Here is an 18264-nt window from a genome sequence, read left to right on the forward strand (position 1 = left end):
ATGCAGATGGTGCCGAGGGTGACAGATGCAGAAGAGGTTGTTCAACTAATGAGTGCACATTTTCTGAAAACTATCAACCTGCTGTATGAAACATTGAGCGAAGTGCTATCTCTTCACTAGATGGAGAAAGTATGAAGAAGAGGTATTAGAGCTGTTGCACAAATTTGAATAAAAATCCATAAAAAATTTAGCACGGGTGCTAAATTTATGGAGATTCCACAGGAGTGGAAAGATGTATGGTAATCCCATTGCACAAGGGTGGTGCAAAGACCAATGTATCCAACTATCAACTAGTCAGTATTTCAGGGGTCATGGTGAAGATTTTGGAAAAGTTACTTAGGACTTGCATTCAGAAATGGGTTGAATCTGCGTTGCAATGAACAGCATGGATTTACTAAGGGAATGTCATGTCTTAGCAACTTGCTCACATTCTATAATGTTACCATTGAGCTAGACAAGGAGAATGGATATACCATGTTACTTTTGGATTTTGCTAAGGCTGACAGAACACAGCATTGAACACTGCATAAATTGGAGAGTATGGGTTTGGATTATAGAATCTTAACATGGATAAGAGGAAGGCAGACTGACATATCAAAAAGTGTTACATGGGGGGGGGGTGAGTCTGCAAAATTTAAGGTAACCAGTGGTGTACCATAAGGATCAGTGCTTGGTCCACTGTTATTCAATCTGTACATTAATGACATTGGGAAGGATTTGACATGCGACATATAGCTATTTGCTGATGATGCAAAGATAGGTAGGGTAATCAGGAATACTGCTAATATGCGTATTTTCAGAATGATTCGAATAAGCTGGATTGTGGCATGGGTAAATTGTCAATTCAATCTGACATTTGGATATCAGATTGAACTGATATAGGGGAAAAAACAAAAGTTGTACCAAAATGCTGTAAAGTGTAAATGGTGGGGTTCTTGCTTCCATGAATGTGTGCCACAAACATTTCAGTGGCATGTGCCCAGATGTGGGTGGTGCAGGCCAGGAGATCTGCTGTTAATTTTGAGTGGCAAAACCCATATTGGTGGTCATTGATTAGTTCTTTGAATAAAGAATAGATGTTTGTTCAGGCACACATCTCTTAAGCACAGCTGATGGTATTCCATCAGGCCCAGAAGCCTTTTTGATATCCAGGTTATTCAAGATTAGGAGGCATGCAGTGCAATGTTCCAGATAAAGAAGGTGGTGATATGCCTTCATTTGTATAGAATTGGATGAGACGAATGATCCCAGAAGGTTGGCCTTGCCTTTTAAGTGATGTTGCAATGGTACCATTTTCCTGAGAAAGTGCAGATGGATATGCTGAACAGCTTTTGCAAGGGACTGCACAATGGCATTTGTGGTGAGTTTTCTACATTTAGCCCTATCAAAGATTTGCCTTTTTAAAGTGAGGACTGAAAACTTCACTTCTAGCACAGAATTTCTGCAACCGAATAAGTATCTGGATCTGAAGAAGAATGAAAACAGTAGTCTGATAATTGAAAGGAAGAGTAAAAGTCACAATCTTTTGACATGGCATTTTTATAATGCTAAACTACATGAGATTGTGAGCGGCTAAGAAGACGACATTCCACAAGAGATGAAACTTGCTGAGATTGTGATCTGAATTACCAGGCAGAGCATTCATGTGTGCATTGTACCTGGAAGGGAAACTGGTTAAGAAACAATCCAGTTTGTTGTGTATGTGAAGAGGATTGTCCAAGATCCTGGTTGAGAAATGATTTTGTTTTAAATCATTACTTACATCAAATATTTCTGCTTCTTCCAGCAGTTGGCGGAATTTGAAAAAAAGGGAGCCAGTTAGAATTGTGAGCATTAAAGTCACCAAGAAAGATAATTTTGCTGTTGGGAAATTTTGATTGTATTAAATCAAGCTTCATCGATAAATTAAAAGAGGTCAGAATGGTTTCAGAATAGAGGGAAACGGTAGAGACGGCATATGAATTAGATATAATGAAGCGGGGAAATGTTAAGCTGCAGGAGGTCTAAAAGGAGAGATTCAAGATTAGGCATCCTCTGGAAAGGAATGTCAAATTTTACAAAAGTAAAAGTACCATCCATGTGGTGGAGGTAATCGTATAGGATGTAGTTTGGATAGTAAGATGGGTGGGCTGTGGGTTTGTGGCAGTGATTTGAGGTTCAGTCAAAAACAGTAAATCAGGTTTGGCAGTCTGCACATGATATGATGCATATCATTTAAGTTTGCATTTATACCACAAATGCAAGTTAAGTTGAAAGTGGAAGATTTTATTCTTTTTGTAAGATTTTTTTGAATTTGTTTAGGAGATCAAGACAAGAACCTTCTATTCTTTTCTTGATACCCTTGCAAAGTGTGATTAATCAGTAATTCAACCATTTCTTCTGCTTTTGTCACCTCTTTTTGTGATATTAATGTTCAATAAAATTATTTTTCCATACTTTTTCTTTTGCTTGCTTATGTAACAAAAAAAAAAGAGAATAAAAGAAACTGTTTGCTATTTTACTTGGCTTGCTTGGCTAATTTTCTCTTGTAATCTGATTTTGCCTGCTTCACCATGCTGGTCACCCTTTTTGCATGCACTTTGTATTGCTCATGAGCTTGCTGATCACCTTTTCCTTACATACAACCATAAGATTTGTTTTCTCTACAGCATCTTGTTTAATGTGGATAAATTATTTAATTTATCCACAAACATTTTAAAAAAAGGATAAATTATTTAATTTCTACATAATTTATCCTTTTTTACTCTAGGTATGCAGTCTTGATACTGTTTTGTTTACATACCTCTTGATCATTTCTCATGCATTACTAACATTCTACTTATTCACTTTCTTCAGCCATGGCATTGCTCTGAACTACCTTTGATCTGTAATCAAAGGTTTGATACAGATCAAAGAATTATCATGCTTTTGCCTTATCCAACATTCTCAAATCCCTTGGTGCTTTCTCTCAAAGCTGTGTGAGGTAATTCTCTCACTAGTCACATAAATTTCATTTCCTTCCCTTCCTGTGCTCTTTTCTCTTTCTAGCTGTTTCCATAGCCAAGGTCCCCACTCCAGTAATGATTACTTGTTCTGTGTTCATTGAGCTAATTTCACAGTGTATATTGACTATGTTCCCTTTTGATCCCTCTGGTCTGAATCATCAACCAGCTATATTTTGTTTTGTTGGCTTAAATCTCAAAACCATGCTTTCTCTCGATTCTTATCTTCCTGCTGAACATCTTAATTTGCTGGTTGCACTTCTACTATTATTAGAAAACCTCTTTCAGTCTTTCTTGCTCTATTCTTCCTGAAAATACAGCCCTTACATTCTAAGAAGTGGTATTTTCCTTTGTTAACCAAGTCTCTCTAATGTCTATTTATTTATTTGCCTGCCCTCCTAATCCCTCATTAGGTGGGCAGGCAAACCAGCCCTCCTAATGAGGGATTAGGTATGTATATTTTGTGAGCATAAATCAGTGTGTTCACAGGGCTGGTTTGCCTGTTCTGAGGGACAAAAAACCTGAGTTTTCAGGTTTTTTGTCCCTCAGAACAGAAAAAAAAAAAAAACCCTCTACTGAAAAAAACCCCTCTACTTCCATATGGGATCTGCTCACCATTAGTCGAAAGAGACCAGATAAAGGTTCCTCACGTCATAGACAGGAATCTAATTCCGATCTTTTTGACCCAAGGGCTTCATCTACACTGATTGAGCTATGGAGGCTCTGCTAATACCTATAATTTTTGGTCACTTCAAGCTAACCAATGCCAAAAAAAAAGTCCTTGCCTTTCTTCCTAATACTTCTGGCATTATGATATAGTGCCTTAGAGTATCCCCTTGAAGATATCCATGAATCTTTAATTAATAACTCATTAAGGTTTGATATTTGAGAAACTGAATTCAGCATTCTATGATGTGAGGTAACTGAATGTGATCTTTCTCGCATTCAGTTACTTCAAGGAAGCCTGCACACGTTTACCTGCTTGGCACCCGTTCACTTCTATCACACCTTGGTCAGAGACGTCAAGTGAGAGACATTCTCTTTTTATGCTCTTCCAGTAACTCTCATACTTCTCACATTCTATACTTTTGGCTTGTAAATAGTTTGTTCTGGCAAAATTATTAACTCTTTTCTTTTCCATTTCTAGAATTTGATATTAGTACCAATATATTTAATCTTTCCACAAAGTAGGCATGATTTATTATTGCACGACACCTCCAAGGACATCACAAACATTATTCGCACACTTATCAAGCATATCCCCCCCCCCGATCATGGAATCACAATGTGATATTATTTCCTTAATTTGCCTTTTTCACTCATTAACACTATTACTTTTTTCCTTTTCATCTTTTCTTCTCTTTACTCATCTCTGCCAGTCATTTACCAGACACTTTGAATACTCTAGCTAACACTTTGTCCTGTGAAAAGATTCCATGTAAATGTCCTGTTTCATTCATTAAAGTTTTTCGTCTTTGTTTATATCTTTTTCTTTACATAATTACATTTGTGATAAATTGAATTGATGAAATCTCTACTCCAGTCATCTGAATTATTTAGTGCAGCCACTGCAAAATATATTTCAGCATTGCATGCCAGTTGTATGCTCTAGGTCAGGCATGACCAACTTCATTCTATACGAGAGCCAATATATGATAAGATGCATATCATTTAAGGATGAGTGGTAGCATCACGGGCCGCACACTTTTAGACAGAACTTAAATAAAAAATAAATTCTGCATTTTTTCAAGGCAATAGTTATATGTATTGAATTACTATATTTGTTAAATCATTTTACTACTGAGAGAACAAAATACTTGATTGATTTAAATATAAGTTGTTAAATTAAATTTAATTACATATTTCTGTTTTTTTTTACATTCATGTGTGGCAACAAGTTCATCAAAGTCTATTTTCGATGATGATGACGATATTTGTAACAAATCCTGAAGGTGATCATCAGTCAGTCTGCTTCTTCGTGATGATTTAACTGCCCTCATAGTTGAGAAAGTGCATTCACATATGTATGTGCTTCCAAACATGGATGCAATTCTCAAGCTAAAATCACTCAACGCAGGATATTTTTCCCTTGGTACCAGTTTACAAAAGTCCTATCTCTACCCTTGACTGGAAAAAAGGGTCACTTTGAAAGTTACACAACTCCAATTGAATAGTGTCATGCTGCTCTGAAATGTCACATTTCATTGGGTTGTTAAATAATGTCAGTTGTGGCCACATGTCACTGAAGTCAGAAAATTGCATACTGAATTGCTCCAAAAGTTGGTCTAACATTGGCACAGAAAACTTGAAGCAATGTCATGGCTCTCCTCCAACTCCCTCAAGCAAGTGACTTTCAATAATGCATTACTCTGTAGTGCATAGAGAAGCAGTAGAGTTTATAAATTGAGTAATCTTTTTAAAGCAATTTTGATTCTGTGTTGAGAATATAAATTGTTTCAGTCATCAGAAATAATGAATATAACTAGTATATCAATCAGAAAATCTGCGATCAAAACTAATAGCTAAATTGATAATATATATAATTTAATATAGTTTTTATCCTGCCTCGGGCCGTACAAAATCACATTACAGGCTGCATGCCTGCTGTTGCCACCTATGCTCTAGTTGATTTTGCTACATTTCAGGTTTCTGGTGTTTTTTTTTTTTTTTTTGTAACTTGTATTGATGTGTACACCTGATGTTATTCCCCCTGGCTGTCAGGGAATGTTTCTTCAGGGTTTATTGCTCATCTTCTAAGGTTTGGTTCCTGTTTTCAAATAGTTTCATTTTTTTCTCAATAATAATTTCATATTTTAGTCCTCAGTTTCTATGTGAAAATTAACTTCTGTAACTATAGTACACATTTTTCATCTCATTACTCATTTTTTGCATGCTCAACACTGAGAAGTAGTCACTTCCTATTTCCAAATCTCTGTATTAGGCCAGTCTGACATCATCCATGTAAACAATAATGAAGTCAGTATGACTACTTGTATTGTATCTGTTCTCTCTAGGTTAATATATACATATTGTGTGTTAGAATAAATAAATAAAAAAAAAAAAAAAACATCTTTGTCATCAATGGCAGAATCATATTAAAAATGAGGATATTAGGAAAGAACTCAACATTGTTAGCAGAAATAACTTCAGGTGATATAGGTTAGCAAAACAAGTGTTTTGTGGCAGGAGAAAGACCCATAGGAAGAGCAAGATCTAGGCAGATCGATGCAATAAAAAGTGCCTTAGAAGAGAAATAAAAGATTTGATAATATTGGAGTCTTGAGAGAGAACAGCTTAATTTGGAAGAAAATTGTTGATAGGAATTTAGTAATGATGTAACTTTTTCATGTAGTACTATCATAATTAAAAACATGGTAAAGATATGAATGGCTTTGAACCTGGTTATGTATCTGGGGAAGGAGTAGAAAAATATGCTTTGGGTTCGGACCGTTTGAGTATGTCTGGGGAGGGAAAAGAGAAAGTTCTACAATGAGGTCAAATAGGATAGGTGGTAATTTGTTGTGTCTATATACAAATGCTAGGCACATCAGAAACAAAGGGGTTGATTTCATTGCTTTATTGAATACGATGTGTCCTAAGATTGTTGGCATTAGTGAAACCTGGCTATCAGAATCAGATGTGGTAACTGGGATTGAGTGTAATGGGTATACTATTTTTGGAATGACAGAAGAGATAGAAGGGGGGTTACTACTAATGATACACACGACTTAAGTCCAGTTAGGGTTGAAATAAAAGAAAACAATGATGTTACCAATGCCCTATGTAGTAGTGAGTTTGAGACTATCTGGTGAATGGAGGCTAACAAAATGAAATATATGGTAGGGTGTTGCTACAGACCTGGTGGCTCAGTTACATGGAATGAAGAAATGCATCTCCAATTTAGCCTTATGGGTACTAATCGAATGATCATTATGGATGACTTGAATTATCCAAGCATTGATTGGATAGAAGAGAAATTTACTGAATTGTTGCAAGACAACTTTCTCAAGCAGCATATGTGAAAGAAGGAACTTTGAAGTCAAAGAGTATTAAATTTGTTCATAGCATCAGAAGGGGTCTCTGTTAAGAATAAGTCTTGTTTTACCACTAGCTGTGCTTTCTTGAAGTATCTAATTATATTGATGTTCCCATTAGAACTGGTTACATGCAGAACTACAAAGCTGGAAATTATGATCAACTTAGGAGGATACTATCTTTGGTCCCATGGTATCAGTTACTGAATGGGAAATATGTCAGCAGCATGGGAATCTTTGAAAAAAGTACTTAAATGAGGCAATACCTGTATGTATCCCTAGCGTTCGAAGAATAAATATGTCTTGAGTGAAATGGATATGCAACCTTATTAAGCAGGAGATCCACAAGAAAAAGATGTGGAAAGAATATCGTGAGAATAAGAGTGAGAGGAGTTATGGAATATGTAAAGCTGAGGCCAGAAAAGTAACAACTATGCAAGCTAAATGCAGTCCAAAAGAATTTTTATTGTCATGCTGCAAGCAAAAGAAAGAATGAATGGGGAAGAATAACTTTATTGAATGCAGATGGTATTCTAGTGTCAGAAGCCAATGAGATTGTTAGATTAATGAGTGCTCACTTTGCTAAGATATATCAACCAGATGTATGTAACGTGATGTACAGTGCTTCTGCTACATTGGATGAAGAATTAGAGGTTCACGAAGGTTAAAGGGCTGTTGCATAACCTGGATAAGAATTTGTCAATAAGGAGAGATGGAATATCAGCATGTTTGCTGAAGGAATGTTCAGCAGAATTGGCTAAGCCTTTCACATGTTTGTATAACATCAGTCTCAGCTCATGAATGGAACCCTTGAACAGTGAAACTATCATACATTCCTTCCATCACTGTGGAAAGAATGTATGATAGTTTCATTGTTCAAGGGTGGTGCAAAAACTGATGTCTAACTACTGACCTATCAGTATCGCTGGTCTTGTAGTGAAGATTTTAGGTAGTTGGTAAGAACTTGCATATACACAAACGAGTAGATAAACATATGCTGTGCTCTCCAAGAAGCAGCATGGATTTTAGGAAATAATTATTATGAACAGGATGGTTCCCCATTGCCTTCTTTGCTCACTTTATGTATCTAGATGTGTGTTTATGCAGCTGGTTTGGGGGATGAAAAACCCAAAGCTCCAGCAAAAAAAAAAAAAAAAAAGTATCACCTCCATGTGAGACTGGCTAACTCACCTTAGCTGCTTATATTATTTCAATCAGCTTCTTGACATGATTTAAATAAAAAGGACAGAATCAGACTATCCCCTTATGTGATAAGTTGATACTTTCATTGGTTTTAATTTTCCTGCTGCATCTCTACCATGATGGTGACAGCTTGCATCATGGTTGACATATCGTTATCTTTTTTAATGTTTTTTTTTATAATGAAAATTAGAATATTTTGAAAGCACTTTTATATGCTTTTTTAGATATTTCATGAAATATCTAAATATCTAAAATTTCATGTTTTCACATTTTCAATTTAATTACTCTATTACGCAAAATTGCTAAAAAAAACTAAGGCAATTTCACCGATGAAGTCATATTAAACTTTGGTTCTATTTAAGAAAAAAAAAATCACTAGAGGTTTAGAATTCTAAAGCAACAGAATTATTCACATGGCAATCTCGACGAATCTGTTTAGTTTTTTTCTTGTTAAAAAACAGACAACTTTCAGTTTATTTAACAGTATTAATTCACAACACAAAGTATAAGAAAATAATTACTTCACTTATTTTCTCATATTTGGCAAATGTAAGAAATACATTTGCCACTATCATTATGGCAAATAGGGACTGGCAGACCATGCCTTAGATACCCTTTCATACAGGATCAGGTGGAAGAAAACAAATGTTATACAGAAGTCGTAAGTCAGAGAGACTGTTTTAAAGCTGATGCTGGTTCCAAAAACATTTTCCAAACTTCAATTATTGCTATATCAATTTACCAAAAATCTGGGAGACAGTCATTTTAAGATCAAATTAATACTTTTTTTTTTTTACTTCTTTATCCAACAATATATGCTTCCAGTTTAGTTTCTTGGGTTGTCTGTTACAATTTTAAGACTAATCCCATTGTTATGCCAAAATGTTGCAGTTTTGTACATTGTCACAAATTGTGTGCTCTATGATACCAGTGAAATATTAACAAATAAATGAAATAAGTAATTATTTTCTTATATTCTGTTGTAAATTGATGCTGTTTAAACAAACTGTTATGTTGTGGTAATGTGGCCTAAAGATTTATATTTTAATCATCTATGATATTGCATTTCTTTGTTTAGATTACATTAGTGGCGCACTCAGGATTTAATCTTGGAGGGGGCAGAGTACTCGAGATTTAATCTTGGGGGGGGGGGAGGAGAGTTGAGTAGACTATTTGAGAATACACTATGCATTGCATACGACCTATGACTGAGCATCTGCAGTGATCGCCAATACATGATACCTGTGATCTCTGGCCCAGCTCGGCAAACAAAATATCACCCGAGCACTACTTTGTTTGCCTTTGTGTTCACAATGGCCGTGTTTCCTGAGAGCCAGAGGATATTCCCACCTTATATGAACATTTATTCATAGGTGGTATAGAAATAGAAGACACGACATGACACAACACAAATAAAAAAAAAAAAAAATTTAATTTTTTTACAAAAATTTATCTTTTACAAAAAGATTTTTGTAAAATTTTCTAGTCTTTTTTTCCTTTTTCTTTTGGGAGGGGGTACCAGGGCCCCTTTCCCCCCTCCCTCCCTGGGTGCACCAATGGATTACATGGTAAATTGTAAATGACATTGTCTTTTGATGTGATAATGTTTAGAAGAAAAAATATTACTGTTAATTAGTTCATTTTTAAATGTACAAAAGGTATTTGTGGTGGAAGTGCTTCTGGTAAAACTACTGTAGCAAAGAAAATTATAGCAGCTCTGGATGTACCTTGGGTAACCTTGCTGAGTATGGATTGCTTTTATAAGGTAAACATTCAAGTAACATTTTCTGCTTTTTTTTTTTTAAAAGATATGAAGTGTAATTTGTTTTTGACATTAGCATGCCATATAGATTTGAATAGTTATTAGTTTTATTAGTTGTTGTTTATATCACTTTCATCCATTAAAAGGATAGAGGTTACTTAACAGTCAAAGCTGGATAATTGGGAAGGAGACCTCCACATATCATTTTAAGGAATGCAGAGAACAGACTGAGGTTTCTGACCTAATATCTAGTCCTCACCTTCTTGTGGCGCATCCTCTTGGTAGGTATCTACCTGGATACTGAATGAATGAGGATGACTGATAATTTGGGATTGAGCTAACCAATTTTTTTTTTGCTTAAACCAAAATAAGATTATAGTACAGTATGATAGAATTTCTTGCCAACTGGTGTATCATCCAATTAAACAAGTTATGTGTTGTTTTTTGTTGGGGAACTAGGGTGAGGCATGAAGTATGTGGTGAGATTACCTGCAAGGATAGAAAAATCGGAACTACATAGTATACTCAGGAAGTTGAAGAGACGGTGAAAAAAAAATAAAAAACAGAAGAGCATATGGAAAATTCCTGGTAAGCAAGTCAGCTTTTGCACTGAGAGAATAAAGATAAAAATATAAGAAAGTGAAACAATGTAAAACCAGCTAAAGAAGGTTATTGGAAGACTTTGGTAAAAACATAGAAAATTAGACAGGTAGCTGAATGTTATGGGAACTATTAAAAAAAAAAAAAAAGCTTAGAAATGGAGAAAAAAGTACTATAAAAGGAACTAAAGATGATAGCGACATGAAAACTGAAGATAAAGATATTCTGGATACCTAAAATAATTACTTTGAAAGATTGCTTAATGAAACGAGCAGTGGTAGAAAGCATAGAAAAATGGAAATAGCCAACTTAGAAAACCTGTAGAACAAGTAAAATTTAAACAATTTAGGCATAATTTTTAGTGAAGATGACAAATTATATGTAGCTAATAGAATAAGTAAAGCTTTTGTGGTGGAGAGCTAGTTGATAAATTTACGTGAGATTACACACACACGAGAGAGAACGATCAGCCGAAACACTAAATAGCAGCAGTGTTCAAACCAGTTTTAACCTATGGATCTGAGAGTTTCAATTACAAATAGAATAGTTGAAGAGTAGAGATTGTGGATATTAAGAATTCTTAGAAAAATTAGGGAAGTGAACAGATGGCATGAGTGGCAGAATCATGAGAACAACAAACTTGGCAATGCATTCAAGAATATGCGAGTTATAGCTAATGTAAGGTGGTATTGTCACACAGGCAAGGACGTGACTCAGTTGGTAAGGATAACAGAAGTTCAGCATGAGCAGCAGTTAGCTATTGAAGCCCCCAAAAAAATCCTATGAAGTTCTTTCGATATATAGCCAGCAAAAAAAAAAAGATTATATTAGGATGGCAGTGATTGGAGAAAATGGTGGTGTCCAAAACCTAATAACGAACACTATTTCTGAAGATTACAACTGCAAATTCAGACGAATCAACTTGTGGCAGTTTGTATAACTCATGATTTTGAGAAGAAAGCAGGTACACATTAAAATTTTTGAATTGTGTGCAAAGGGGTCACATGGTAACACTTGGCAGGATAAAAAGCAAATCACTGCACTAAGTGAAATGTGTTTGAAGGAAGCTCTTTTTGTGAAGGAATAAAGTTGCAAACTTTGTCTTGTAATATCTTGAAGACATAATCTAGATCAGGGGTTGGCAAACTTTTTAGACCATTGACCACTTCATGAAATCCTTGATCCCTCATAGACTTCCATCATGTTACATAAATGAATAAATGTTATCAATAATAAATTTCTCAATTTAAAAATAATAATTCCTTTACCCTTTTACTTCATTACCGTTTCTCGATAAGAAATATTTAAAGAAATTTATAAAGAACATTAAAAATTTACTTACATTTTATTGATTTACTTGGAATGGTTAATGAGAAGGATGTGTTTGACGAATAGTTGAATGTTTACTAGGTGTTTATTGACCCCCTTTTGAGCCCTAGACATTTATCGACCCCTTGGATAGCCACATAGACTCCCAGGGGTCGATATTGACCACTTTGCCGACCCCCCCGATCCAGATGATTTCGTGTGGGGAAGAATTATTGGAAAGCTTGTAGATTAGACCACAGAATTGCAGATACTGCCAAAGAGTTTGGAATTGTGCATAGCATTGTGTCCAGGTTCTGGGCAGCATTTCAAACCAATAGAATGTGTTCTAGATGTTTGCTAAGAGACTGCCCTTACTCTATCATGGAATATGAATACAGATTTTTGGTTATAACAGCAAAATGTAATTGACACACTACAGGTCAGCTAGCAATCATCTCCATTCAAGCACAGGTAGGTGGATATCTTGACAAACTGTGGCAAGACATCTGTGACAAGTAGGCCGATATACCCTAAAGCTTGTAGTCTTGATTCCCTTTATCCACAGCTCATCTTAGAGCATGCTTTCAGTGGCGTTGTATCCATAAAAATTTGTCAAGACACCAATGGGCTAGTGTACTTTTTACAGATAAGTCATTTTAGTCTTTCCTCCAATTCTAGACAGCACTTGATCTGGCGTGAAAGTGGTACTGCTTATCTTGAGAATATTCTTGAAAAGAATAAATAAGTGGTGTTGGGGTCATGGTGAGGGAGGTATTATGCTCAATAGATGCATCTAGCTACAAGTGCTGGAAAAAGGGACTATTAATGGTGAACAGTATTGCAACAAAGTTCTTTGTCATGTTCAATTATTCTGTGGTGCTATGAAGAATTCATTTTTATGGATGACAATGCCACCCGACATCGTACACGAGCAGTGGAGATACTTCTAGAGATTTAAGTTATTAATCGAATCGAGTGGCTAGCATGCTTCCCAGATCTCAATCCCATAGAACACGTTTGGGACACAATAGGGGAACACATTGCTGCTCTAAATTCCTCTCCAGAAAACAAAGAAGGCCTTGCTGAAAATATTTCCACATAGTTTTCTGTAAGCACTGTGCATTAATTCCTTAATCACATACTTAGGAAATTTGTAACTTTTGTGAAAATTGTATTACAATTTATAATAAATTTAGTTTAATCCTTTATCCAAGTGTGAGCAAACAAAGTTTGCGCCTGAAAGTATTTTCAGGACTGGGGTAAGGTGGTACAACACCGGGCAACGGTGGAGCAAGCTAACATCACTCCTATTGTATTATCTCCCATAATGCAAAACACAACTTGTGGATATGTATAATGTTATGCATTAAGGGAAGGGTCACTACCCAGACAAGTTTTGACCTTTGTTGAGGTCTCTTCAGTGGGAGCCAGGCCCAAGTAGAGATACCAGGCAGAAGCATTAGCAAGGTCATCTCTACCTATAGGAGTTGCCAAATGGTGTGCCACCTTTTTATTAAATTACTCTGGATTTAGAAAAAGATGTTAAGTTTATTTTTCACTTGGTTAGACTATAATAAATTTAGTTTAATCCTTTATCCAAGTGTGAGCAAACAAAGTTTGTGCCTGAAAGTATCTTTATCTTCAGGACTTTGGTAAGGTGGTACAACACCTTACTCCATATATAGGTAGGTAGAGATGACCTTGCTAATGCTTCTGCCTAGTATCTCCACTTGGGCCTGGCTCCCGTTGAAGAGACCTCCATAAAGGTTGAAACTAGCCTGGGTAGTGGCCCTTCCCTTAATGCATAACATTATACATATCCGCAAGGAGATGTGTTTTGCATTATGGGAGATACTCAGATATGAGCGCTGTTAGCTTGCTCCACCTTTGCAACGAGTTGCCTGGTGTTGTACCACCTTACCCCAGAAGATCTTATCCTGAAGATACTTTCAGGTGCAAACTTTGTTTGCTCACACTTGGATAAAGGATTAAACTAAATTTATTATAGTCTAACCAAGTAAAAAATAAACTTTCAGTATTACAATTGAATTTGTACAAAATTTATAACGCATTTTTTGTGTAATATAATTTATTAGTATACTAGCAATAAATTTATGCCCCCATTTGGCTGTAATGAAAATCTTTTCATGTACAGTAAAAATGTGCTTGTCATTATTTTTTGGACACCAGTGTATAAGGAGACCTGCTGCAGAGGATATAGTTGTGATATTTAATGAGATGTTCATAAAGGTCTTTGATTCTTGTGAATGTAACACTGTGGAGAGTTTGAGAGCAGTGGATGACGATGAGGAGAGAGTGATTGAGTGAAAAAGGTATATGGGGAATTAATCAAACTTGATATTAATAAGGCTGTGGGATTTGATATATCACCACATATGTTGAAGGAATGTGCCATGGAGTTGACATCTGCCTTGACATATTTTTTAATGAGTCTTACATTGCAAGTTCCAAAAGAGTGGAAAGAAGGCAAAATTGTACCATTTCATAAAGGAAGTGACAGAATTCAGGCATCAAATTATAGGCCAATCTGTGTGTCAAATGTTGTGATTAAAGTATTGGAAAGGCTGGTCAGGATCCAGTATTGCGTTGACAACAATGCTATTAACTTTGATGGGCAGCACGGATGTGCTAAAGATAGGTCATGTTTTAATAATCTACTTATTTATTACAATAAGGTGACATCAGCATTGAACGTGGGAGATGGATACACCGTAGTATACTCAGACTCTGCAAAAGCTTGATTATTACATAAGTTGATAGTCAAACTAGCACAGATAGTGTTGGACATTAGACTAGTGCATTAGATTGGCTGTCTGATAATCAAGTTGTGTATGGGAGAGCAATATCCCAGAAGAGGAAAGTAACTAGTGGTGTGTCTCAGGAATCATGTTAATGATATTGGGGAAGATTTGAATAAGGATATACAGTTGTTTGCTTATGATGCAAAGTTGGGACAAACTATCAGGCGTAGAGTCTTGTGGTCTTATAAGAAGACTTGAATAGACTGAGTGATGAGCATATAGTAGGGATTCCAGTTCACTGCAGTGAAATATGTTTTAAAATTTGAAAAAAAAAAAAAAAAAAAAAGATGAGATGTAAAATTTACTCTTTGTGGAGATATATTGTTGAAGGTGGGGGAGGGAAAGAGATGATGGGGGATAAGGATTTAAAATTTAGAGGACATATAGTCAAAATTATGAGGACAACATAACGAATTCTGGAAATGATGCGAAGGACACTGACTTGTAGAAGTTATGAAATTCTAGTTCCATTCTATAGCTCTGATTAGGTCACACATAGACTACTGTGCACAGGTTTGGTCATCTGGTTTTCTAAAAGATGAAGAGATGTTGAAGAGGATCCGTGGGAGATTGACAAATAGTTTCTGATCTCTAGTAAGTTGAATATGAAGAAAGGTTGAGACAATGCAATTTGCAGAGTTTAGTGGATAGGAGGAAGAGGAATGATATGATAGAGACATATAAGGTGGTAAGTGGTTGTTATAGGATTAGCATTGAAGAGGTTTTTCATAAAATAGTGGGAGATTGGGGGAAAACAAGAGGTCATCCATGGCAGCTGTATAAGGAGGGTATGAGCAAGAGAATGAGAAGCAGTTTTTTTTTTGTATAGGGAGTTGTGAATGATTGGAACTCATTGACTGATAGTGTGATGTCTGCAGAGAATTTGAATGTGTTTAAGGCACGGTATGATGAGCTGTGTGTGTATGACAAAAGAGGCCTTCTAGATGAGCGACTCCATGCGGTCTTAGGATAGTAATAATAAACATGTCAGCAAAAGTTAGCAAAACAAATGTTTGATAAGAAGTTCCAAGGAATGTCAAAATTTAGGTTGATTGATGCAACTAGTACTGATCTGGAAGACTGAAATCTAAGATCTGGCTATATAGGAGTCTTGATGAAAAACAGGTTAAATTGGAGGAAAGTTCTTGATTGGAACTTGTACTGTTGTAGTATTTCACACCTTTTCCCAAATGTACATAACAGGAATATGATGGTGCTTAAAGGAAAAGGCAAGAAAAAGATTATTCACAGTATTCATGTTTACTGGTTTTGAAACATTACTTTGAAATTTATTTTGTTGGTTTTCAGTAAATTATTTTATTAATTCTTACTCTGCATCAAGTGCATGCAGTAATAAAAATCAATACTGTACTGAAAATGTTCCAATAAGAATGAACAATTACAACAAACAGCTGAGAATGTATGAATGGTATTACTCCAAATATCTGTGGCTTACCTGAAGGCATATGACAAATCAATTTTGAATAAAGATATATATGACCAAAAATAATGCTGTCGTATAATGATTCTTTTGATTACAATTTTGAGAGGACAAATTTAACACTTTTTGATGTTTTAGCTTATGTAGAAAGCCATTAAATCTTATTCAACCTTTTTTTGTAGAAAGCAACCCCCTCCCCACCAATTTAATTCAACTTGCTTTATCTTATTCATAGGTACTTAATGAAGAGGAACACAAATTGGCACGAATAAATGAATATAATTTTGATCATCCAGATGCCTTTGATTTTGATCTCTTAGTTGAAACACTTAGAAAATTAAAAGAAGGAAAAAGAGTAGAAGTTCCTATTTATAATTTTATTACCCATGCAAGAGAAAAAAGGATGGTAAGATTCCTTTAATTTCAGTTTGTATATATATGATAGTCTCATCCACAAAAAGTTGCAGACATATAGTACATTAATACTGTGGGTGGGGGAAAGGGTTAAAATTATCTAGATCAAAGATTATACTTTACATGTCACATCAGGCCTTTGGTTAGCATGGTGGTGGTGGTAGTCTTACTATTTACAGACATTCACAAAAATTAATGCAGTAATAGGATTTAAAGTCATACAATGAAGGTGAGAATGTGGGTTTGCTATTCCACCAAACAAAACTAGTAACTGGAAATTTGTTTACATTTCATTGTTATTTAGTTGCGATATAAATGCTTCCATGAAATTTTTTGTGGCTCCCACTCATGAAAGGTTTACTTGTAATCTCATAGTACATTCATACCATGAGTGTGATATGGATTTTTTTTTCTATTTTATTGATTTATGTATATATTTTTTTGTTTTTCTATTCATTTTTTACCTAGTCTAAAAACCCTGCTCTAGAGACCAAACATGGAACTTTTTCAAGTCAATTCAGGCTTTCAGTAGCAGGGAGGTGGTCTGATATTGGGTCTGTCATGAAACTCCTTAGAGGTGTGATAGTAATAATGTTGCCCCTTTTTCATCTAGCTATCACCTGTAAAATTGCAAGCACTAAAATGGTTTAGTGTCATAGCTAACATAAATAATCCATCACCGTTTGCATGTGTTCAAGTGACTACTGTCTAGACAGTAGACATCCTAAACTAATGTGCTGCTACAACTTACTGATGCCAGTCAGTTTGTCCATACAGTCACAGGCTAAAAGTAACCAATTAAAGTGTATGAAAATAGAATGAGTTAGTGCAATGTTTCTCAAAGTGTAGTAGGTGAAAGGTCTTCATGGGATACAAGGAACTTTTTTTTTTTAATGTTGGATTACTTTTATATTTACTTTATATTTTTGTCTCCATATTGTCAAGATAAGTATAGGTCTATTCTATAATTAATTTTTAAATAAAAAAAAGTAAATGAAGTTTTAAAAATATTTCTTGCTTGTATTGACTGATTTCCATTAGGGCTGCTGCTGGTGGCCCCCACCAATAGCACAATTATATTCCATCTGTGTGGTTAAAACTCAAATAGTTCAAACCATGCAGTTGAAACTCTGATCATTTGTATCATAAACTGTTATGATCTCTTGGCAATTCTTTTGCTACACATGCATGCATGCATCCATACATGTTTATTTGTGTTTGTCACAAATTGCCTTCTAGATGTGGGGACCCCCCCTCCCTCTCTGTAGCTAAAAATAATAAACATATAATCAGATTTCACTGAAAGTAACTTCTTCCCAATAGAAATAATTTCATATATCATCTCATTAATCTTGCAGTGCTGTGATTGTAACCTGAACCCCCTTTGAGGGCACATATCAGGAAATTGATGAGATGATATATGAAATTGTCAATAATTTTTCTCCAAATCCTATTACTTATGAGCACTCTAATATTGTCATAGCTAACATTCCATATTCTAAGGCACTTCTGACTGAATCAGCCCACCTAGACCTTGGTCTCTCTCTCTTTCTCTGGGTTTCTTTCCATCAAAAATCTGTTTTTTGCTAAACTTTCTTCACCCATTCTATTTAAGTGGCCACATCACCTTAGATTAGCCCTGCTAACAATGTCAAGTTTCTTTCTAATATCTTCATTTTTAATGATTCTGCCACTGATG

The 18264-nt window shown here is 35.3% G+C and overlaps 1 protein-coding gene across 4 annotated transcripts in view; it reads left to right on the forward strand.

The window, feature by feature from the left end:
- l(2)k01209 (uridine-cytidine kinase-like lethal (2) k01209) overlaps window positions 1-18264 on the forward strand; it is a 269918-nt gene that overhangs the window by 68816 nt on the left and 182838 nt on the right. For 3 of the 4 annotated variants that reach the window (XM_090390605.1, XM_090390607.1, XM_090390606.1), the window contains exons 3-4: window positions 9877-9983; window positions 16387-16557. In XM_090390605.1, the coding sequence (XP_090246731.1) occupies window positions 9877-9983; window positions 16387-16557 (278 nt within the window). The remainder of the gene's footprint in view (window positions 1-9876; window positions 9984-16386; window positions 16558-18264) is intronic. The other variant, XM_090390608.1, reaches the window with a different exon arrangement.

This window comes from Typopeltis vanoorti, chromosome 3 (assembly GCF_054136105.1).
Source record: "Typopeltis vanoorti isolate ZY-2024b chromosome 3, IOZ_Tvanoo_1.0, whole genome shotgun sequence".
NCBI lineage: Eukaryota > Metazoa > Arthropoda > Arachnida > Uropygi > Thelyphonidae > Typopeltis > Typopeltis vanoorti.